Below are 24,566 nucleotides of genomic sequence, written 5' to 3' on the forward strand. Positions count from 1 at the left end.
CTGCACTATTCAGTTTATTTTAAGAAATAGTGGCCAAAAATTGTCTAAAACTGATTAAAAACATCAAACCACAAAATCAGTAAACTACAAACCTTATGAAGGATAAGTACAAAGAAAACTACATAGGAGTATTATAGTAAAACTGATGGGATCCAAAGACAAAGAGGTCTTATAAGTGGTCATAAAAGAAACATTACCTTTAAAGGAGCACCATTAAGTCTGAGAGCTAATTTTTCAACAGAAACAATGGAAGCCAGCAGGCAGTGGAATGACATTTTTAAAGTGTTAAAAGAAAATAATTCCAGAATACTGGAATAATTCAGAATACTATACTCAGCAAAAATATCTTTAAGAAAAATCAAAGTGAAATAAAAGATATTTTCAGTCAAACAAAATTTGGGAGACTCCACTGATAGAAGATACACACACAGACACAGACACACAGACTCTCTAAAGGAAGTTCTTTGGGGAGAAAGAAAAAGATTCCAGATAGAAGTATGGCAAAGCAGGAAGAAATGAGAAGTACTAGAGTGTAAACATGTGGGAAATTTAAGTGTGCAAGAAGCATTAAGAGGCACTGATTCAAGGTAGACTCTAATGAGTCAAGGGTGAATGTTGGAATCCCTAGGATAACTATTAAAAGAATAACAGAAGGGGTGAAATGACATAATAAAAAAAACTTTAATCCAAAAGAAAGCAAGAAAATAGAAAAAAATGAACAATGAAAAGATGGAGAAAAGAGCAAGAACAAATATTCCAATTACTTTAAGATAAAGAATGCTAGATTGGATTTAAGAAAAAAACAACAAGTATATATACTGCCTACAAGAAACATCTTTTTTTTTTAGGTGTACATCATAGAAACATACCTTAAATATAAGAACATAGAAAAGTTGAAAGTAAAAGGATGGAAAAAGATCATGCAAACACTAACTAAACGGGAGGTGATGTAGCCATTTTAATGTAAGACAAAGTAGACTTCAGGGAAGTAAGAAGTAGACGTAGCGAGTAAATGTAATAATAAAAACAATTCTCATTTAATCAATAGCTCTAAATTTCTATGTACCTTAATTACATAGGCTAAATACATACACAACACAAATGAACAGAACTAAAAGGAAAAAAGAGAAATCCACAATCATAAGGGGAAAACTTAACATACTCCTCATAGTATCTGATAGAACAGGCAGATAAAAAAATATTAGCAGAGAGATAGAAGATATGAACACAGTTAACAAACTCGACCTCAGTGACATATATAGAATGCTATACCAACAACTGCAGAATACATATTTGTATGAAGTGAAGGTGGTACATGTTACTGGAATTTACCGTAAACTACTCAGTAAAGAAGGTCTCAACAAATGTCAGAAATGGAAACCACAGAGTATGGTTTCTGACCACACTGGAATGAAGCTAGACAGCAGTAACAGAAAGACAACTAGAAAATCTTCCAATGTTTGAAAATCAGGCAACACATAAATAACCGATGAACCAAAGAAGAAATCAGAAATGGAAAAAGCATATATTTTGAAGTGAGCAACAATGAATATATGACATATCAAAATTTGTGGAATGCAGCTGAAGCATGTGTTATGGACTGAATGTTTGTGTCCTCCCAAAATTCATATGTTGAAGCCCTAATACCCAGTGTGGCTGTATCTGGAGACCAGGCCTCTGAGGAAGTAATTAAGGCTGGATGAGGTCATAAGGGTGGGGTCCTGATCCAATAGGATTGGTGTCCTTATAAGAAGTGATACCAGAGAGCTTGCTGTCGTTCCCTCCTCGTGCGCACATATCCAGGAAAGGCCACGTGAGGACACAGTGATAAGGCTATGCAAGCCTGCGAGCCAGTAAGAGATTCCTCACGAGAAATCGACTACGCTGACACTCTTAGCTCGGATCATTCTTCTCAAGTGCACAAGGGACATTTCCAGGAGACAACATGTTAGGCCACAATCTAAGTCTCAATAGATTTAGAAAGATAGATATCATACAAAGTATCTTCTCTGACCACAATGAAATGAAGTTAGAAATCAGTAACAAAAGTAAAACTGAAAATTCACAAAATTGTGGAAATTAAACAATACATTTTTAAACAACCAATTGATTAAAGAAGAAATTACAAGAGAAATTATAAAATATTTAGAGGTGAAGGAAAACAAAAACACAATATACCAAAACTTATGGGATGCAGCGAAAACAGTGCTAAGGGGGAAACTAATAGCTATAAATGAGTACATTAAAAACCAAGAAAGATCTCAAATCAGCAACCTAACTTTACGACTTAAGGAACTAGAAAAAGAACCAAATAAACCCAAAGCTAGCAAAAGGAAGGAAATAATAAAGATTAGAGCAGATAAATGAAATAGAGAATAGAAAAACAATAGAGAACATCAATGAAATCAAAAGTTGGTTCTTTAAGAAGATCAACAAGGGGTCGGCCCAGTGGCGTAGCGGTTAAGTGCGCGCCCTCCACTTTGGAGGTCTGGGGTTCAGATTCCAGGCGCACACTGACGAACCACTTGTCAAGCCATGCTGTGACAGCGTCCCATATAAAGTGGAGGAAGATGAGCACAGATGTTAGCCCAGGGCCAGTCTTCCTCAGCAAAAAGAGGAGGATTGGCAGATGTTAGCTCAGGGCTGATCTCCCGCCCCCCCCAAAAAAGATCAACAAAACTGACAAATTTTATCTAGATGGACTAAGAAAAAAGAGAGGACTCAAACTACTAAAATTAGAGATGAAAGTGGGGACATTACTACCGATTCAACAGAAATGAAAAGGATTATAAGAGAGTACTATGAACAATTGTATGCCAAAAAATTGGATAACCTAGATGAAATGGACAAATTCCTAGAAACACAAAACTTACCAAGAGTAAATCACAAAGAAATAGACAATAGGCAATCTGAATAAACCTATAACTAGTAAGGAGATTGAATCGGCAGTCAAATATCTCCCAAGAAAGAAAAGCCCTTACCTGACAGCTTCACTGGTGAATTCTACCAAACATTTAACGAAGAATTAATAACAATCCTTCCCAAACTTTTAGAAAACAGTGAAAACTTCCTAACTCATTTTACAAGACCAGCACAACTATGATACAAAGCTAGACAAAGACACTAAAAGAAAAGAAAACCACAGAACAATGTCCCTTATGAACATTGATGCTAAAAGTCCACAAAAAAATACTAGCAAAAAATACGCAGCAGCCTATTAAAAGGATTATACACAATGGCCAAGTGGGATTTATACCTGAAATGCAATGATGATTCAACATAGAAAAATTGATCAACATAATACACCACATCAACAAAATGAAGGAAAAAACCCACATATCATCTCAATTGATGCAGAAAAAGCATGTGACAAAATTTCAACACGCTTTCGTGATGAAAACACTCAATAAAATAGAAATACAAGGAAAGCATCTCAACATAACAAAAGCCATATGTGAAAAATCCACAGCAAGCATCATACTCAATGGCGGAAGACTGAAAACTTTTCCTTTAAGATCAGGAACAAGGCAAGGATTCCTGCTTTCACCATTTCTATTCAACATAGTGCTGAAAGTTCTAGCGAGATCAATTAGGCAAGAAAAAGAAATAAAAGGCACCCAAACTGGAAAGGAAGAAGTAAAATTATCTCCCTGTTTGCAGATAATGCGATCTTACATGTAGAAAACCCTACATACTCCACAAAAAAGATATTAGAACTAATAAATGAATTCAGCAAAGTAATAAGATACAAAGCCAACACACAAAAATCAGTTGCGTTTCTATACACAATGAACAATCTGGAAAGGAAATTTCAAAAACAATTCCATTTGCAATAGCATCAAAAAGAATTTAAATTAACTTAACCAGAGGTGAAAGACTTGTACAATGAAAACTACAAAACACTGCTGAAATAAATTAAAGATCTAAATAAATGGAAACACATCTTAAGTTCATGGATTGGAAGACTTAATATTATTAAAATGTCAGTACTACCCAAAGCGATCTACAGATTAAATGCAACCCCTATCAAAATCCCAATGACGTTTTTTGCAGAAATATAAACTCTCACATATATAGTCAAATAATTTTGTCAAGGGTGCCAAGACCATTCAATGGGGAAAGGACAGTCTTTTCCACAAATGGTGCTGGGAAAAAAGGATATTCACATGCAAAGAATGAAGTTGGCACAGGACAAAAGATTCATGACATTGGATTTGGTAACGATTTCTTGGATACGACAGCAAAGACACAGGTAACAAAAGAAAAAATAGACAAACTGGACTTCATGAAAATTTTAAAATTTTGTGTACCAAAAGATACTATCCAGAGTAAAATGGCAACCCACAGAATGGGGGAAAGTATTTGCAAATCATATATCTGATAAGGGATTAAAATCCAGAATATATAGAGAACTTCTAAAACTCAACAGCAACAGAAACACAAACTGATTAAAAAATGAGCAAAGACCTTTTAAATAGACATTTCTCCAAAGAAGATATATCAATGGCCAATAAGCACATGAAAAGATGCTCAACACCACTAACCATCAGGGAAATGCAACTCAAAACTACAATGATATACCATCTCACACCCATTAGGACGGCCTACTATTAAAAAAACAGAAAATAGGAGCTGGCCCGGTGGCATAGTGGTTAAGTTCACGCACTCTGCTTTGGCGGCCCAGGGTTTGCGGGTTCGGATCCCGGGCGCAGACCTACGCACTGCTTATCAGGCCATGCTGTGGCAGGCATCCCACATATAAAGTGGAGGAAGACGAGCACAAATGTTAGCCCAGGGCCAATCTTCCTCAGCAAAAAGAGGAGGATTGGCAACAGATGTTAGCTCAGGGCTAATCTTCCTCACCAAAAACAAACAAACAAACAAAACAGAAAACAACAAGGGTTAGCGAGGATTTGGAGAAATTGGAACCCTTATGCATGGTTGGTGGGGAATGTAAAATGGTGTAACTGCTGTGGCAAACAGTATAGTGGTGCCTCAAAAAGTTAAAAATAGAACTACCATACAATCCAGCAATTCTACTTCTGGGTATACACCCCAAAGAATTAAAAGTAGAGTCTCTAAGAGATATTCGTTCACCCACATTCATAGCAGCACCATTCACAATAGCTAAAACATGGAATCAACCCAAGTGTTCATCAACTGATAAATGGATAAGCAAAATGCGGTATATACATAGACTAGAATATTTTTCAGCCTTAAAAAAGAAGTTCTGCAGTATGCTACAACATGGATCAACCTTAAGGACATTATGCTAAGTGAAATAAGCCAGTCACAAAAAGACAAATACCGTATGATTCCTCTTATATGACATATTTAGAGGAGTCAAAATCATAAAGACTGATAGTGTAATGGTGGTTGCCAGGGGCTGGGGGAGGGGAGAACAGGGAGTTACTGTTTAAGAGGTATAGAGTTATAGTTTTACAAGATGAAAAGTGTTATGGGGATGGATGGTGGTGATGGTTGCAAAAGGTGAATGTATTTAATACCACTAAACTATACACCTATAAATGGGTAAGATGGTAAATTTCATGTCATGTGTATTCTACCACAAAAAAAGCAGATACCTAAGAATTAAAATTAAAAAACTATAAGAATTAAGAGAAGAATCTTTTAAAAAAATCAACAAAACCAAAATTGCTTCTTTGAGAAGACTGCTAAAATAGATGAGCCCCAGCAAGACTGATCTATGAACATATACAAAGAGAAAAGAATGGAAGCAAATAGTCCAAAACATAAAATATGATAATTTTTACATGAAGCAAATACAGACCAATTTTTATTTTCTTCTTTATATTCCTGTGGGTTTTCTAAATTTTCTGTTAGTAAGCTGTTTTAAAGTACCAACTCCACTGCATGAAATATAGCTTTTAGTAAACTTACCTGGCAGCCAGAGAATAAATGGCATTGGCAGATGCTGAAGGTTTGATTTTGGGGTGCTCATACTCTGGACCTGCCAATGGGCTGCAATTCATATTCTGGAAAAAAAGTGTTGAAAAAGAACCTTCTTAACACAGCTAAGTATCTCCTTTCACTTGTTTACCCTATTCCAAATAACAAGAACAATAATATAGACACAGACCTCACTCCCAATGCCATGCTTAGGCGCTGTTACATTTGACAAAAGCATAGTCGCTTTTCAAGCTCTAAAGGAAGTTCAAACCTAAGGGTTAGGGAGACAGATCTAAAAAGAGCCAAGGAAATGAGGTTTTTTGTTTGTTTTAGTTCTAGAAAGACTTGAGGAAACTGGCTGTCTGCACAAATACCTTTTCTATCTTTCAAATTCTATACATCTTTCTACATTGATATCACCAGAAAGTCAAACCTAATCCACTCTCACTAATTAGACTATCACATAGATGCCATTTAAATCTAAATTACCCTCCCATTTCCCTTGCAACCAAGAAATATGCAGTTCATTTAAGAGCCACAGCATTCCTCAACTTTACCCTTCCAGTTTCCCCTTTTTCTTAGATTTCCAACTACCAACTCGCCAATTCTCCCTTCAATGGCTCATCTGAAATTCAACATGCCTCTAGTTAGCCAGGTTTAAAACCTCAGGGGGTGTGTGTGTGTGTGTGTGTGTGTGTGTGTGTGTGTGTGTGTGTGTGTGTGTGTGTGTGTGTGTGTGTGTGTGTGTGTGTAGTTAGCCAGGTTTAAAACCTCAGGGTGGGTGTGTGGGTGTGTGATTTCTTGTCCTTTTTTCCACCCACTGACTGCTTTCAAGCCTCACTGGGTCTTTGTTTCACGCTCTCTAAAGGCCCTACCTAATCTGGCTGTTCCTTTCTTCTCACAGACAATGATTCTCCCTCTTGCTCACCTAGCACCAGCTATACTAACCCCCTTTGTTATTCCTCAGACAGACTCTCCCAAACTCACCTGCTTTTCCCTTCATCCTGGAATGGGCTTCCTCCAGAATCAGCACGGCTCACTCTCCCTGTTGCTCCAGGTTTTGCTCAAAATTGTACCCCATCGCTCCATGTACCTCCCAGCTCAACTCCAGCTGTCTCTATATCCCTTTTTGGTGCTATTTTTCTCCACAGCACTCATCAGTGTCTGACATTCTATATGTTTTATTAACTTGTTTATTTTCCATCTTTACTCCACTATAATGTAAACTTTGTGAGGGCAAGATTTTTTGTTGAATGCATAAGTGAACTAATAAAAGAAGGAATATACCTCTCCCACCCCCAGTTCTGGACCCTTTATCTCATGGACCACTAACCTGTCTTTTCCAATCTATTCTCTCATCAGTCTATATTCTGCATACTATTACTAGATTCATCTCTTTAAACCATCACTTGGGTCACGTCACTCCGCTAATATAAAGCCTTCAAATGCTCATTTCCTACCAAATAAATTCAAATTCTTTTGGGAGGGGGTATTCAAGACCCTCTAATCTAGTACTAATGCTCCTTTCTAGCCCTTTTTCGTACTCTGATACACAACATTTCTGCTCCACTCAAACTACTTCTTGTTCTACAATATACCTTAAGCATTTCTGTCATTGTAGCTCTGATCTATCTTAAAACTGTACCACTTTGGAAAGAATACTTCAAATTCAGATGCCACTCTTTCCATGAAGCCCTCATAATTCTCTAAAACTTCAGTGTTTTCTATTTATACTACTCATGGCATACACATACACACACACACACACACACTTACTGTAGTATTTACAAACATGCCTTATCCACTTTATTAACATACACTTCTTGAGGGTAGGGACTATGTTACATTATCTCTGAATCCTGTATAAAATCTACCACAAAACTTTGATCCATTAAATGCCATTCACAAATACTTGTTAACAGGGAAAATAATTTCAAAATCAAGACTCACCATGGGGGTATCCAGACTGAATGTGCTTCCGAGCCTGAGCACATCTGTTCTGGGTTCCATTTGTGAGGGCAATGAAAATGGAAGTGAGTGTCGGTTGGTTAATTCTCTCCCTATCCAGGGGTCACTAGGGTTTGGGGCAACTACTGGTACTTTGGGGATTGGCCGAGGCAGCCATGATTCCCCAAGGCGGCTAGAGGGGACAGGGGGCAGTTTGTCCCTGGACGGACAGTCGCCTGGTGTACAAGGCAAAGGGCGTCTCTGAGGCCGGGTTTCTGCTCCAACAGAATATGGCCGGTCTGGAGGGGGTGGTGGTGGAAGATCTCGAAGTGTGGGAGGTATTGGTAGTGGTTTGTCCTTATGAAGGGAGCCAGAAGCAGCCTGTGGAAGCATGATGGAAGCAAGTCAATCAAAATCCATTAATCCACAACAAAGAATCAGAAAACTGTAGAAATGGATAATGCTTCTTTACCTTAGAAGCAGTTCCAAGACCAGAAGCACCTGAAGGAACAGATACTCGTTGTTGCAGAAGGTCAAGTCGTGGTGGCACTGGAGGAAGGGAAGCTTGTGGGGCCACGGAGAATGGAGAAGGAGGCCGTTCCACCTAACATAAATAAAATTTCCTAATAGGTTGTTCTTGTTTGGGGGAGTGGCATCTTTCAACTCCTTCTAAAGCTGTAGATAGCAAGTACTTATCCAAACACTGACTATAACTACCAATGAGTCAGCCTTCGGCCTGGGGTAGAACTTCCTGAATTATTTTTGTGTCACCATAAGAGGGCACTCTCAATCACAGAAACACCATGCAAGCAATAAGCAAAATGTATCACAGAAATGGCTGTGCTACAATAAGCTTCCTAGCTTACAATTTAAAAAAAATATTACAATTTTCCACCTCACCTTCAAAGAAAGAAAAAATCTTTTCAAGATTAAAAATAGAGGGGCCGAACCCGTGGCTTAGCAGTTAAGCGTGCGTGCTCTGCTACTGGCGGCCTGGGGTTCGGATCCCAGGTGCACACCAACGCACCACTTGTCCGGCCATGCTGAGGCGGTGTCCCACATAGAGCAACTAGAAGGATGTGCAACTATGACATACAACTATCTAGTGGGGCTTTGGGGAGAAAAAGGGAGGAAAAAAAAGGAGGAGGATTGGCAATAGATGTTAGCTCAGGGCGGGTCTTCCACAGCAAAAAGAGGAGGATTGGCATGGATGTTAGCTCAGGGCTGATCTTCCTCACACAAAAAAAAGAAGGGCTTTCATGTAAAAAAATAAATAAAATAAAGTAAATAAAATAAATAATAAAATAAAAATAGGAACTTGTATAAAAAGAAAGGGGCAGACATTAACCTCTCAACAGATCACTGGGGAAAATGAAGTTTTAGGGGGCAGAACAATGAAAGAAATCAAAGATGATAAACTCTCTGTGGGTTATTATAATAAAAAGAATCAAAAAGATTTTTAAGAGGAAAATGATCAACAATATCACTAAAAAGCTTATTGAGTCCTTCCGAAGAAATAAGTTATTTCAATTCATTAATTAAAAGGAATTAAATTTTCTGTCAATTTGTGTTCTAAAAAATCAAGGCGCCAAATCAGAAGAAACAATACATGTATAATCTTTTTCCATTTCCTTGCCAATAGCAGGGTGATGAGTATCTGATAAGCTTGTCCAAGTCAGCTGTCAAGAGATATACAGTAATTCATATAAAATGCTACTTTGCATTTGCATTCTCTAACAGGGAGCAATACAGATGGAAGATAGGCAAATATGTATTACAAGCACTTACGTAAGATGCCAGAAAAACAACCACCCCTATACTTAGTCCTGTCATTAATGCTGGGTGGTGAACGAGGGCAAAGAAAGCCCTCACCATTAGCTACATTCTTTTACTCACACTTAAGAAAATGGGCTCCATGTTAATGGAGCATGAGCAACGCAGCACGAGCAGCTAAACACCTCAAGAGTTAAGAAAGTGAAAAGTGGGCCGGCCCGTGCCTTACCGGTTAAGTGCGTGCGCTCCGCTACTGGCGGCCCGGGTTTGGATCCCGGGCATGCACTGATGCACCGCTTCCCCGGCCATGCTGAGGCCATGTCCCACATACAGCAACTAGAAGGATGTGCAACTATAACATACAACTATCTACTGGGGCTTTGGGGGGAAAAAAAGGAGGATTGGCAATAGATGTTAGCGCGGAGCCAGTCTTCCTCAGCAAAAAGAGGAGGATTAGCATGGATGTTAGCTCAGGGCTGATCTTCCTCACACACACAAAAAAAAGAAGAAAGTGAAAAGTTATTAGTCTAACTAATTCTCGCTTCATCATCAATTTCTAGTCAGTCACTTTATCCTGGTGATTTTTCCATAAAATAATATCTCTACCTTCCTTTTCATTCTACTCACCAAACTCCGGCCTGATTTATTAACACCATTTTCTAGGGACTCTCCCAGCTTCTAGATTCTTATCTCACCAAATCCTTTTGCTCACCATTACGAGCTCAGCTATCCTTAAATACATACTCACTAGCTCAAAACCATCCATAGGTAACTCTTACTTCCACAACCCCTGTTCTAGAATTCCTACCTCCTTGACTTTGTTCAAGTTGTTTCCCAATTTGAAAGGCCCACCCTGCCTATTTTGATCCCTCCCACCATCTGTCTCTCCTGCTCATTCCTAAAGTGCAGAGGGTTGAGCTAATCATATTCTTCAACTCATGGCTCAAAATCAAAGCCGATCCCTGCCATGTTCTTTTATCTCAACATATAATAAATAATACAAGAACATTTCCAAGACCTAAGGGGCATAAACAGCTATATAGAAAGAGTTCACTGCATAGCTAGCCCAGGGAAGGAAAAGAAACCCGTAACAGGCAAGCAAGCAAACAAACAAACAAAAAACACCTTTAAATTTTCAGGAAATCGAAGATAAGGAAAATACTCTGAAAGCTTCTGGGGATAGAGGGAAAGGGGGCACAACATAGCAAAATACACAAGAAACCAGAAGTCAAGTGAAGCCATAACAATTTAGAGTTGAATTTTTCTCAACCTAGAATTCTATAACTAGTCAGTTTGAGGGTTGAATAAAGACATTTTAAGATACCAAATGTCTCAAAAATTTTACCTCTCACCTTTTCACAGAAAGCTATTTTGAGGACATACTCCACCCAAACAAGGAAGTAAAACAAGCAAGAGGAAAACCTGGGAGCCAAGAAATAGGCACTCCACCACAGAGGAGGCAACAAAGTCCCCTGAGATGGCAAGGGGAGACCTTAGGGTGATGGGGAATGCAGCACACTCAGAGAATAACCAGTCTAGAGTGGAGCCGAAACACACAAGACTCCTATATATTAAGTATACTATATTATATACTATCTACTATATTAATAGAATTTACTTCATAGAAAATTATACTGAGAGGATGTTTGACAGCATAATAAGACCTGGTAGTGCTAGGTAAAAACAGAAAACTAAGGAAATAAAAACAAAGCAATTATCTCAGGAAAAGCAAAAGGTTGTACAAGAAAGCAAAAGTAATTATATTATAGTATATTACTTGGCACAGCAGGGAACAAAATCATTTAAACACTGAATACTGATTCAGCCAAAAAACATTCAAATAGCTATAGTGGGAAGATATGAAGTAGGAAGGAGGGAGATAATAAAAGATCTAAATCCTTCTCTACAACACCTGAAGTGAACAGACAGCTAACACTGAAGTAGCAGGAGACAGCAGCACAAGCATATGGTAAGAGACAGTTGTAAGAACTGAAAACTCTAAATGGGGTACAGAGAGGAGTTGGAGTGGGTGGAGGCAGGGAACTAACACTTCTGTAAGCCTTTTAGCAATTCTTTTAAATAAAAAAAAATTCACATGCATTTATCTCTTGGATTTTTTAAAAATTAGATTCAATATATTAAAAATAAATCAAAATAAAACAACAAACAACAGCTACTAGGATGTGACAAAACAGGCACTCTCATAGTCTCATATACCTCTGGAAGTGATTTTACGAAAAAAAATTGGGGACATCTTTTAATATCTATCCAAAAAAAGTTAAAACACTTTTATTCAAATATTTTATTCATACATTACACAAACTATAAAGTATGAATAATAATAAAACACCCACAAAGTACCTAGCATTCAGCTAAGAAATGAAATGCCACTGTCTCTGTGAAATTCTCATGTACCCTTTCCCTAATTATATCCCTCTCCTCTATCAACGAGTTTCAATGTACATACTCTTTTATCCAGCAATTCCACTGCTAGAAATTTACCCCACAGATAGACTTGCAAAAGAATGCCAATATGTCTAAGCCTGGAAACAATATGAATGTTCATTAAGAAGAGACTAAATTACAGAACTGCCAAATGACAATACATGAAGCTGTTTTTTCTCTACTTGAATTGTTATAGTGTACATTTATTACTTTTATTTAAGTGGGTAAAGTTAATATCATTCATGTAGATCAGCTATGGAAAAAAGTGTTCATTTTCTTCTTTCCTCTAAAGTCCTATAGCACTTAAAGGGTGGGTACCCAACAATTTAAACAATATACACTGTCTGCCTCGTGTTAAATAGCATTTCACGTGCATATATTCTCTTCCCAAATAAAACTACTAGCTTCTTGCAGGCCTTTGTCTTAGGTTTCTTATTCCACATAACACTCGACACAGAGCTACTTACCTAGCACAATAAACACCTTGCAAAATTATTATGTGTTAATTGTAAAAAATTCAAATATTCTCTAAAATTAAAGTTCTCTGGGGATCTCGAGTCAAGATGGCGGCGTAAGCAGACTCGGAACTCACCTCCTCCCGTGGACACAGCCAATTTACAACTACTCGTGGGAAAATTACCCCTGAGACAGAACTGAAAACTGGATAAGAGGAACTCCTGCAACAACGGATAATCCTAACTGAGGTGGAAGAGGCAGAGACTCCCTTCTGGAGAGAAACAATGGCGCCTTCACAAGCCGCCAGCTTCACGGCCGCTGGGAGCAGCCCACAGGTCCGCAGCCTCCCTGGAGGCTGGGGGCCCTGAGCCGGGGAGCGCCCCCGCTGTGGGCATTTTGTGGACCCAGCACAACGGAGACCAGCGGCATAATATCTGACTTTGCCTGCTACTAGAACATTGGGGAGTACCCCCAGAAAACCCGGTTCACAAAGAAACTAAAACCAGCTCTTAAAGGGCCCACGCGCAAACTCACCCGTTTCAGAAAGCATCCTAAAATCACCAGAAAGAAAGGTGCACACAGTGCTTTGGTGAAAAGAGACTCACCTAATAGGCCCTGAGTGCATCTCGGTGAGGGGTGAGACCTCTCCAGGGACTGGGACATTGGCAGCGGCCATTGTTGTGGCCTGGTGTGGGCGTGCTGACACAGACACAATTGGAGTTCTCCTTGAGGCCTGCTAGCCCAGGGTCTGCCCCACCCGCTAGAGCACCGATTTAATCCAGCTCAGCCAGGGCAGGCAGCCCACCCTAGAGACTGGCCCCACCCAACAACAAGCCCTCAGGCAACTTGTGGGCCTGCGTAGATTGGTGACTGGATTCTCTGCAGCCTGGCAACTGACCCGACTTGAGCAGGGCAGGGTGTGCACAAGGAGCGGGTCCAGAGTGTGGGGCGGTGGCGGAGTGTGTGGGGCTCCCACCGTGGAGAGACTGGGTCCGCTCGGGGAGGTCAGGGCACTCACACGGGGCAGGACTGTGTTGACTGTGTGTGTGGACCTGTGGGCAGCAGGGCTTGTCAGCTGCAGAAGACTTGTGCTTCTCAAAGACCCACATAGGGGGTTTGCCCCACCTTCCAAAGCCTGAAACAATTGGGTGCTCCTGTGCCTGAGGCCAGCCCCACCCAGCTGCAATCCTCAGAGAGCTGACAAGAGACCTAATAGGCTAGAGGCTTATAGCAATTGTAAGGCCCTGAGCCTAACAACCTGCCACGCTGGGGGCCTACTCACTTAAAAGAAATACTGCAACACAAATGTGGTATTAGAACTTGCAGCCAACTGTGCTGGGGCTCCCCACACCTGATAAAGAGACTGAAGGGCCCACAACAACTACAAGCAGCTGAGCATTACAACAGCTGGCCAGGAGCATAACTCGGCCTCCCTGGGCGCCTACAGGGAGAGCAAACAGGCCACAACAGAAGGACACACATAGCCCATATAGGGGTCACCCCTGGAACATTGAGAACTGAGGGAGGCACACTGGAAGCCTCCTAAGGCATCACTTACATAAGGTCACCTATCCAAGAGCAGGAGACGTAGCTGATCTACCTAATACGTAGACACAAGCACAGGGAAAGAGGCAAAATGAGGAGGCAAAAGAATACATTCCAAGTAAGGGAACAGGACAAAACCCCAGAAAAGGAACTAAGTGAAACAGAAATGAGCATCCTACCCGACAGAGAGTTCAAACTAAGAGTGTTAAGGATGCTCACTGATCTGGGGAGAAGAATAGATGAACTCAGTGAGAATGTCAACAAAGAAATGGAAGATATAAAAAAGAACCAATCAGAAATGAAAAATACAATACTGGAAATGAAAAATTCATTAGAGGGACTCAAAAGCAGAGTAGGGGATACAGAAGAACGGATCTGTGAGCTGGACGAAAGACTAGAAGAAATTACCCAAGGTCAACAGGTAAAAGAGAAAAGAATTAAAAAGAGCAAGGACAGTCTAAGGGACCTCTGGGACAACATCAAGCGCACTAACATCCGTGTTATAGGTGTCCCGGAAGGAGAAGAGCAAGACAAGGGGGCAGAGAATCTATTTCAAGAAATAATAGATGAAAACTTCCCTAACCTAAGGAAGGAAACAGACATCCAGGTACAGGAAGCACAGAGAGCCCCAAACAAGATAAACCCAAAGAGGCCCACACCAAGACACATCATAATCAAAATGTCCAGAATTAAAGATAAAGAGAGAATCCTAAAAGCCGCAAGAGAATGTCAAGTTACATACAAAGGAAACCCCATAAGGCTATCAGCTGACTTCTCAGCAGAAACCTTACAGGCTAGAAGAGAATGGCACGATATATTTAAAGTGCTAAAAAGAAAAAACTTACAGCCGAGAATACTCTACCCAGCAAGGTTATCATTCAAAATGGAAGGAGAGATCAAAATTTTCCCAGACAAGCAAAAATTAAAGGAGTTTGTCACCAAGAACCCAGTGCTACAAGAAATGTTAAAGGGACTGATTTAAGGGGAAAAGAGAAGACCACAAATAGGAAAAATTATCTATTTCCATGATAAGAACGTAATGGATACAAATGCACAAAAAAGAGGTTAGCTATGATATCAAAAACATAAAAGGAGGGAGGAGGGGAGTTAAAGAGTACAGCTTTCAAACAGAGGTCAAACTAAAGTGACCATCAATTCTGTATAGAAGAAGAAAGGAACAGAGAAGGACTACTAAAACATTGAGAAAAAAAAAAAAGTTAAAAAATGGCAGTAAGTACATACTTATCAATAGCTACTTTAAACGTCAATGGACTAAATGCTACAATTAAAAGGCATAGGGTGGCTGACTGGATAAAAAAACAAGACCCATATATATGCTGCATACAAGACACACACTTCAGACCTAAAGACACTCACAAACTGAAAGTGAAGGGATGGAAAAAGATACTCCACGCAAATGGCAATGAAAAGAAAGCTGGGGTAGCAGTACTCATATCAGACAAAATAGACTTTAAAACAAAAACTGTAAAAAGAGACAAAGAAGGGCATTACATAATGATCAAGGGAACAATCCAACAAGAGGATATAACACTTGTAAATATCTACGCACCCAATGTAGGTGCACCTAAATATATAAAGCAATTATTAACAGACATAAAAACAGAAATAGACAGTAACACAATAATAGTAGGGGACTTTAACACTCCACTTACACCAATGGATAGATCATCCAAACAGAAGATCAATAAGGAAACATTGGCCTCAAACGACACACTAGAACAGATGGACCTAGTAGATACATACAGAGCATTCCATCCAAAAACTGAAGAATACACGTTCTTTTCAAATGCACATGGAACATTCTCCAGGATTGATCACATATTAGGCCACAAAACAAGTCTCCATAAATTTAAGAAGACTGAAATAATACCAAGCATCTTTTCTGACCACAACGGTATGAAACTAGAAACCAACTATAGGAAGAAAATCAGAAAAGCCACAAATATGTGGAGATTAAACAAAATGCTACTGAACAACGACTGGGTTAACGAAGAAATCAAAGAAGAAATCAAAAAATACCTGGAGACAAATGAAAATGAAAATACGACACGCCAGAATTTATGGGATACAGCAAAAGCGGTTCTAAGAGGGAAGCTTATAGCGATACAGGCCTATCTCAATAAACAAGAAAAATCTCAAATAAACAATCTAACAATGCACCTAAAGGAACTGGAAAAAGAAGAACAAACCAAGCCCAAAATCAGTAGAAGAAGGGAAATAATAAAAATCAGAGCAGAAATAAATGAAATAGAGACCAAAAAAACAATAGAAAAAATTAATAAAACCAAGAGCTGGTTCTTGGAAAAGATCAACAAAATTGACAAACCTTTAGCTAGACTCACCAAGAAAAAAAGAGAGAAGGCACAAATAAGTAAAATCAGAAATGAAAGTGGAGAGGTTACAACAGACACCTCAGAAATACAAAAGATTACAAGAGAATACTATGAAAAGCTATATGCCAACCAATTCGACAATCTGGAAGAAATGGATAAATTCTTAGAATCATACAACCTTCCAAAACTGGATCAAGAAGAAGTAGAGAATTTGAATAGACCAATTACCAGTAAAGAGATCGAAACAGTAATCACAAACCTCCCCAAAAATAAAAGTCCAGGACCAGACCACTTCCCTGGTGAACTCTACCAAACATTCAAAGAAGACTTAATACCTATCCTTCTCAAACTCTTCCAAAAAACTGAGGAGGGGGGGAAGCTCCCTAACTCATTCTACGAAGCTGACATTACCCTGATACCAAAACCAGACAAGGACAACACAAAAAAAGAAAATTACAGGCCAATATCACTGAAGAATATCAATGCAAAAATCCTCAACAAAATACTAGCAAATCGCATACAACAATACGTTAAAAAGATTATACACCATGATCAAGTGGGATTTATTCCAGGTATGCAGGGATGGTTTAACATTCGCAAATCAATCAACGTAATACACCACATTAATAAAATGAAGAATAAAAATCACATGATCATCTCAATAGATGCAGAGAAAGCATTTGACAAGATACAGCATCCATTTATGATAAAAACTCTGAATAAAATGGGTATACAAGGAAAGTACCTCAACATAATAAAGGCCATATATGACAAACCCACAGCTAATATCATCCTCAATGGTGAAAAACTGAAAGCTATCCCTCTAAGAACAGGAACCAGACAAGGATGCCCACTGTCACCACTCCTATTTAACATAGTACTGGAAGTCCTAGCCAGAGCAATCAGGCAAGAGAAAGAAATAAAAGGGATCCAAATTGGAAAGGAAGAAGTGAAACTGTCACTATTTGCAGATGACATGATTTTATATACAGAAAACCCTAAAGAATCCACCAAAAAACTTTTACAAGTAATAAATGAATATGGTAAAGTTGCAGGATACAAAATCAACATAGAAAAATCAGTTGCATTTCTGTACACTAACAATGAAGTAGCAGAAAGAGAAATTAAGAATACCATCCCATTCATAATTGCAACAAAAAGAATAAAATACTTAGGAATAAACTTAACCAAAGAGGTGAAGGATCTGTACACCGAAAACTATAAAACATTTCTGAAAGAAATTGAAGAAGACACAAAGATGTGCAAAGATACTCCGTGCTCTTGGATTGGAAGAATTAACATAGTTAAGATGTCCATACTTCCTAAAGCCATCTATAGATTCAATGCAATCCCTATCAAAGTTCCAACAACATCTTTCACAGAAATAGAACAAAGAATCCTAAAATTTATATGGAACAACAAAAGACCCCGAATAGCTAAAGGAATCCTGAGAAAAAAGAACAAAGCTGGAGGTATCACACTCCCTGATTTCAAAATATACTACAAAGCTATAGTAACCAAAACAGCATGGTACTGGCACAAAAACAGACACACAGATCAACGGAATAGAATCGAAAACCCAGAAATAAACCCACACATCTATGGACAGCTAATCTTTGACAAAGGAGCCAAGAACATACAATGGGGAAAAGAAAGTCTCTTCAACAAATGGTGTTGGGAAAACTGGATAGCCACATGAAAATAAATGAAAGTAGACCCTTACCTTACACCATACACAAAAATTAACTCCAAATGGATTAAAGACTTGAATGTAAGACCTGAAACTGTGAAACTTCTAGAAGAAAACATAGGCAGTACGCTCTTCGACATCGGTCTTAGCAACATCTTTTCAAACACCACGTCTGACCGGGCAAGAGAAACAATAGAAAAAATAAACAAATGGGACTACATCAAACTAAAAAGCTTCTGCACAGCAAAGGAAACCATCAACAAAACAAAAAGACAACCTAACAATTGGGAGAAGATATTTGCAAACCATACTTCTGATAAGGGCTTAATCTCCAAAATATATAAAGAACTCATGCATCTCAACAAAAAAAAACTACCAACCCAATTAAAAAATGGGCAAAAGACCTGAACAGACATTTCTCCGAAGAAGATATACAGATGGCCAACAGACACATGAAAAGATGTTCAAAATCACTAACTATCAGGGAAATACAAATCAAAACTACAATGAGATATCACCTCACGCCCGTCAGAATGGCTATAATTAACAAGACAGGAAACAACATGTGTTGGAGAGGATGTGGAGAGAAGGGAACGCTCATACACTGCTGGTGGGAGTGCAAACTGGTGCAGCCACTATGGAAAACAGTATGGAGATTCCTCAAAAAAGCAAGGATAGAACTACCATATGATCCAGCTATTCCACTGTTGGGTATTTATCCAAAGAACTTGAAAACACCAATTTGTAAAGGTACATGCACCCCTGTGTTCATTGCAGCGTTATTCACAATAGCCAAGACTTGGAAGCAACCTAAGTGCCCATCAAGGGACGAATGGATAAAGAAGATGTGGTATATGTACACAATGGAATACTCCTCAGCCATAAGAAACGATGAAATCCAGCCATTTGTGACAACATGGATGGACATTGAGGGTATAATGCAAAGTGAAATAAGTCAGAGGGAGAAGGTCAAATACCGTATGATTTCCTTCATTAAGTAGTAGATAATAACAACAATAAACAAACACATAGGGACAGAGATTGGATTGGTGGTTACCAGAGGGGAAGGGGGGAGGGAGGAGGGTGAAAGGGATAATTTGGTACATGTGTGTGGTGATGGGTTGTAATTAGTATTTTGGTGGTGAACATGATGTAATCTATGCAGAAATAGAAGTATAATGATGTACACCTGAAATTTTTACAATGTCATAAACCAATGTTACTGCAATAAACAAAAAATTAAAAAAAAAAAAGTTCTCTGAATTTGTATCCTCAGAAATAATAGTAATTTGGTGTATAGTCATCCAATTTTTTCTCCCATGCACGTAAAAAAAATTTTTACAACCAAATTTTTTTTACAGAAATAAGGTGCTACTATACATAGAATATAGTTGTTTTTTAAACTTAATATACATTAGACAGCTTTCCACTTAAGTATATGTAAACTGAACTCACTCTGCAGAGCATTCCATTGTATGGACTGTAGTAGGCAGAATAATGATCCCTCCCCCCCGCCCCCAAGATGTTCATGGCTTAAAACCCAGAATCTGTGAATATGTTACCCTACCTGGCAAGAGGAATTTTGCTAATGTGATTAAGGGTATGGATCTTGAGATGGGGGAATTATCCTGGATTATCCGGTGGACCCAGTCTAATCACACAAGTGCTTAAAAACAGAAAACCTCAGAGAGATAAGATTGAAGGAGGAAACGAGCCAAATAATGTGGTTGGCCCCTAGAAGCTGGGAATATCATCAGCTGACAACCAGCAAGGAAACAGGGATCTTTATCCTACAACTGGCAAGGAACTAAATTCTGCCAAACCCAAATGAGTAAGAAAATGGATCCTCCCTTAGAGCCTCCAGAAAGGAATATAGACCTGCTGACACCCTGAATTTAGCCTGATGGGACATGTATTGGACTTCTGACCTACAGAACTATAAGAGAATAAATTAGTGTTGTTTTAAGCTGCTAAATTTGTAGTATTTTGTTATGGCAGCAATAGAATACTAACACATGAATGTACCATAATTTCTTACTGATGGACATGTAGGTTGTTCCTAATGTTTTATCATTACAAACAATGCTGTAAGAATAACAAAATCTACATCTTTGTGCACTTGTCTGAGTATTTCTTTAGGATAAACTCCCAGAAATGGAAGTGCTAATTCAAACTATGAACATTATACATTTTGATGTCAAACTGTCCTCCAAAAAGATGGAATTAATTTGTACCCACATCAACACTGAATGTGCCTGTTTCTCCACGAGTATTACTGGTCTATAAAATTCCATAAAAAAGGGTATTTTAATTTCAAATAAATACATATATGAATAATCACTTCTTTACCTTATTATTCAGCTTCCCTAATATTTCAGGAGTTACCAGTAAATTTTCATGAACAGATGGCAAGTTATGTTAAGAATATAAAACTGCTACAGAGGTCAAATGAATCTTTTTTTTTTTTTTAAGTTTTATTTATTTATTTATTTAGTGTGTGTGTATGAGGAAGATCAGCCCTGAGCTAACATCCATGCCAATCTTTCTCTTTTTGCTGAGGAACACTGGCCCTGGGCTAACATCCATGCCCATCTTCCTCGACTTTATATGGGACGCCGCCACAGCATGGCCTGACAAGCCGTGCGTCGATGCGCGCCCAGGATCTGAACCCGGGCCGCCAGCAGGGGAGCGCGTGCACTTAACCGCTACACCACAGGGCCGGGCCCCAAATGAATCTCTTAAAAAGGACCAAAGAACTTGTACTAAGGGGCCAAGTCTACTGTCAACTTCAAAAAGCCAAAAATGTACCACTCAAATAGTCCAGATTTCCTCAACTATCCATTATTGATATAGCATAGATAAATTTATCAATTCCTGCTTTGAAGTGTTCTCAATTCCCAGTCAAACATTCAAAGTAATTACTATGGGCTCAATTTTGAGTAGCTAATTACAAACGAAACATGGCTCTTGCCTTCTAGGAACTTACAATAGGAAATACTTTTAATAAAATATTACAAAGTGATAAATTCTATGGCAGACATATTCAGAGTGTCCTGGAAACACCTGGCCAGACCTAGATTATACATGTGTAAACAGGTATGAGTTGGAGGTGGGGGAAGCAGGGTACAGTCTGGAAAGGTTTCCTAGGAAATGAAAACTGAGCTAAATTACGTAGAAATTATCAGGATAAAAGTATGGAGAAATTTTTAGTGGTTCAGCCTTGCTAGATAGACCACAAAATATAAAGCGGAAAGGATTATCAGGGCAAAGTAATTATTAGCATAAAATAATGAGAAATCATCAAAGAGCGAGAGGCACAGGAATGAGGTGACCAGGTTTGTGTTGTAGATCAATGCCTCTGGTAGCAGGGAGAACAGATGATGAGAACCTGAAATAAGGCAGTGGCATTGATGCAACAGAGGAGGAGATACACTGGATACAATCATTTAAGAGAGAAAATCCATTCTTTCAATATTTATTGCGCACCTACTAGGTGCCAGGCAGTCAGGCGCTGATACAACAGAAAGTCTCTTTTATACCAAGGAAATGCATCCCATGAATCTGTAACATGCTAAACTAGAAAAGCTGCAGCATTTTAGAATCCTTTGTTTGCCCTGTATTTACTAAAATCTTCAAAGACTGCCTTACTTCTAACTAGTGAATAAATCCCTGGTTTACCCTATCCATTGATATAACAGAATTTGACGACACCCTTTCTTAGCCTTTATCTTTCCTATCTTTACTAGGGCCTTTCCAGTTTGTTCAGTTCTACATGGTACCTCCTACCACCCTCCAACCACTTTAGTTGCCATTTATTTGGTTATTAACGTGCCTCATTTCTTCCCCTGAAACCTTTTTTTTTTTTTGGTGAGGGAGATTAGCCCTGAGCTAACATCTGTGCCCACCTTCCTCTATTTTGTATGTGGAATGCTGCCACAGCATGGCTTGATGAGCAGTGAGTAGGTCCGCACCCGGGATCCAAACCTGTGAACCCCAGGCCACCGAAGTAGAGCACACTTAACCACTATGACACCAGGCTGGTCCGAAACCTAACTTTCTAATGTTGAGACTCCATTAGAAAAAAAAAAAAAACAAGAACAACATATTCCAGTCACAGTAGCAAAATAAGGTCCAATTCTTTTATTCCTCCCTCATTTTCTCTACCAAGTTATCCGAGTAAAGCCTAATTCTAGGATATACACAGTAAGAGCATGGGCCTTGAAGCCGGAATATCTGGTCACAGATTCTGGTTCAACTTACTAGCTGTGTGATCTTCAGCAAATTCCTTAACCTCGCTGTGCCTCAGTTTCTTCATCTGCTAAGTGAGGACAAGCACAGTACCTACTCATAGGGATATATGAGTATAGGACTATATGAGTTACAATATGTAATGTGCTCACCACGGTATCTCTCACACAGTAAATGCTCAGTAAATATTAGCTATTATTATTACTCCTTGTAGTTTGGATGTCCTTAAGTGTTCTACTGCTTTAGAACACAACTCATAATGGATTTTGCCACAGTCTCTTAAACTTCAGTCTTACCTTGGCACCAGCCAATTCCTTCATCATGAAGAGAGAATCATCAGCTCGTTCATCGTCATCATCATCATAATTTGGGGAGGGAGCTCCCTCTGCTCCTTGCCTCAATAGGCTGCCACTTCCTCTAGGATCAAACGGATCTACCACAATGGGCTCAGTACCTTTAATTTCACATCGGCAGAAAGGACAGCCCTGGCCTTCTGATTCCTGCAGAGGAAACAGGAGATGGTAACAGACACATCTGAAAGTACTTAAAATATTTCTCGACTAGGAAATACATTTCCTAGAGATGAAGAAAGAAATCAAAAGTTTAAAACCCACTCCACAAACCAGGCTATCCATTATATCTGTATAGGATATGTGATCCCCAGTTCTTCAGAGCGATTACATAGCTGAGAAAATGTATGGTTTGGATCCATACCTGCCACGACGTAAGACAGGATGTGCACATGAGGTGTCCACAGGGCTCGATCTTTACATCCTTATCATTTTCAGCACATATTTTACACAGTTGGAATGTGGAGCCCATCTCACAGTACAATTCATATTGTTCCTTTAATTAAAAAAAAATTAAGAGATTACTCAGCCTATTGCAGATATCTGTTGAATGAATGACAACAACTACAAATGCTAACTAAAAACAGGAAAATTGAAGACTGTGACTTTCTATATAAATTTTGCTTGTATAAAAGTGTCATAACAGTGGTCAATTTCTCTCATTAAAACAAAAAGCACCTAGTCCTATTTTAAGCTGCATGGTTTAAAGAGAAAACACACACACACATAAATTCACTAACCTAATCAGTGATTTAAAATTTAAGTGTTCCAACCACTTAATACAATTCTACTGTCAGTTCTATACAGTGTATATAAAAGCTTGGCTCTAGTGACGTGGTTATAATGTAAAACAAAACTCACCTGGGTCACTTTGATGTGGTCCTGGGGAGTTGGTTCACATAAGCCTGTCAGGTCAGGATTCTGATTCCGTCCATCAGGAAACAAATAGCTGTAAAAAGAGAAACCAACCTTGGGGTTTTACTGAAGCCAATTTATCACTGCTTGCTAACACAGATAAATGATATCTAGGAATTCCCTCATTCTAAAAGGGCAACTTTGCATCAATGCAAAGATAAATCTTACTAATACTTCAAAAAAATTAAATAACACAGAACAATTCAAAGGAGATATTCTCCAAACACTGATATTCTTTCTCCAGGGCACAACGCCACAGACTCTATCTTTTAATCGAAGGACTGACTGTTTCTGTAAAGGGCCAGATAGTAAATATTTTAGGTTTTGCAAGCCATACAAGTCTATGTCACATTCTTTTTTTTTGGTGAGAAAGATTGGCCCTGAGCTAACATCTGTTGCCAATCTTCCTCTTTTTGCTTGAAGAAGATTGTCCCTGAGCTAACATCTGTGCTAATGTTCCTCTACTTTGTATATGGGACGCCGCCATAGCATAGCTTGATGAGCCGTATATATAGGTCCACAGCCAGGATCGGAACCCATAAACCCCAGGCTGCAGAAGTGGAGCACGCGAACTTAACCACTAGGCCACCAGCCCCTATTTGGTTTCTTTTAACAACACTCTAAAACAGAAAAGTTATCTTAGACACAGGCTGTACCAAAACAGCTAGCCTGTGGGCTATAGTTGGCCAACCCCTATTTTAATCTATGAATGGCCACAAAGTATAAATTCTTAATTTAAACTGCATTTGCTTTTGACCAAAGACCTGAAATACCTGGTTTACAGATTTAATATTGAGAAACACCAACTTAAAAGAAATGTAACAAGAAGCAAATTAAGCCACTGAGATCACCTACCAGGAAGCTTCTAGCATCAAACTGCTCTGACGTTTGGGGAAGCACCCCTTTCAGCTCCAACGCCATTGGAGAAGACAA

At 38.9% G+C, this 24,566-nt stretch overlaps 1 protein-coding gene across 2 annotated transcripts in view; it reads right to left on the bottom strand.

Moving 5' to 3' along the window:
• Window positions 1-24,566, bottom strand: part of CBL (Cbl proto-oncogene) — a 91,642-nt gene that overhangs the window by 15,062 nt on the left and 52,014 nt on the right. For both annotated transcript variants that reach the window (XM_058545022.1, XM_058545021.1), the window contains exons 7-12: window positions 23,580-23,667; window positions 23,083-23,214; window positions 22,665-22,868; window positions 8,330-8,461; window positions 7,861-8,238; window positions 5,902-5,996 (exon numbers count right to left, since the gene is read on the bottom strand). In XM_058545022.1, coding sequence (XP_058401005.1) covers window positions 5,902-5,996; window positions 7,861-8,238; window positions 8,330-8,461; window positions 22,665-22,868; window positions 23,083-23,214; window positions 23,580-23,667 — 1,029 coding nt within the window. The remainder of the gene's footprint in view (window positions 1-5,901; window positions 5,997-7,860; window positions 8,239-8,329; window positions 8,462-22,664; window positions 22,869-23,082; window positions 23,215-23,579; window positions 23,668-24,566) is intronic.

This window comes from Diceros bicornis, chromosome 7, assembly GCF_020826845.1.
Source record: "Diceros bicornis minor isolate mBicDic1 chromosome 7, mDicBic1.mat.cur, whole genome shotgun sequence".
Lineage (NCBI taxonomy): Eukaryota > Metazoa > Chordata > Mammalia > Perissodactyla > Rhinocerotidae > Diceros > Diceros bicornis.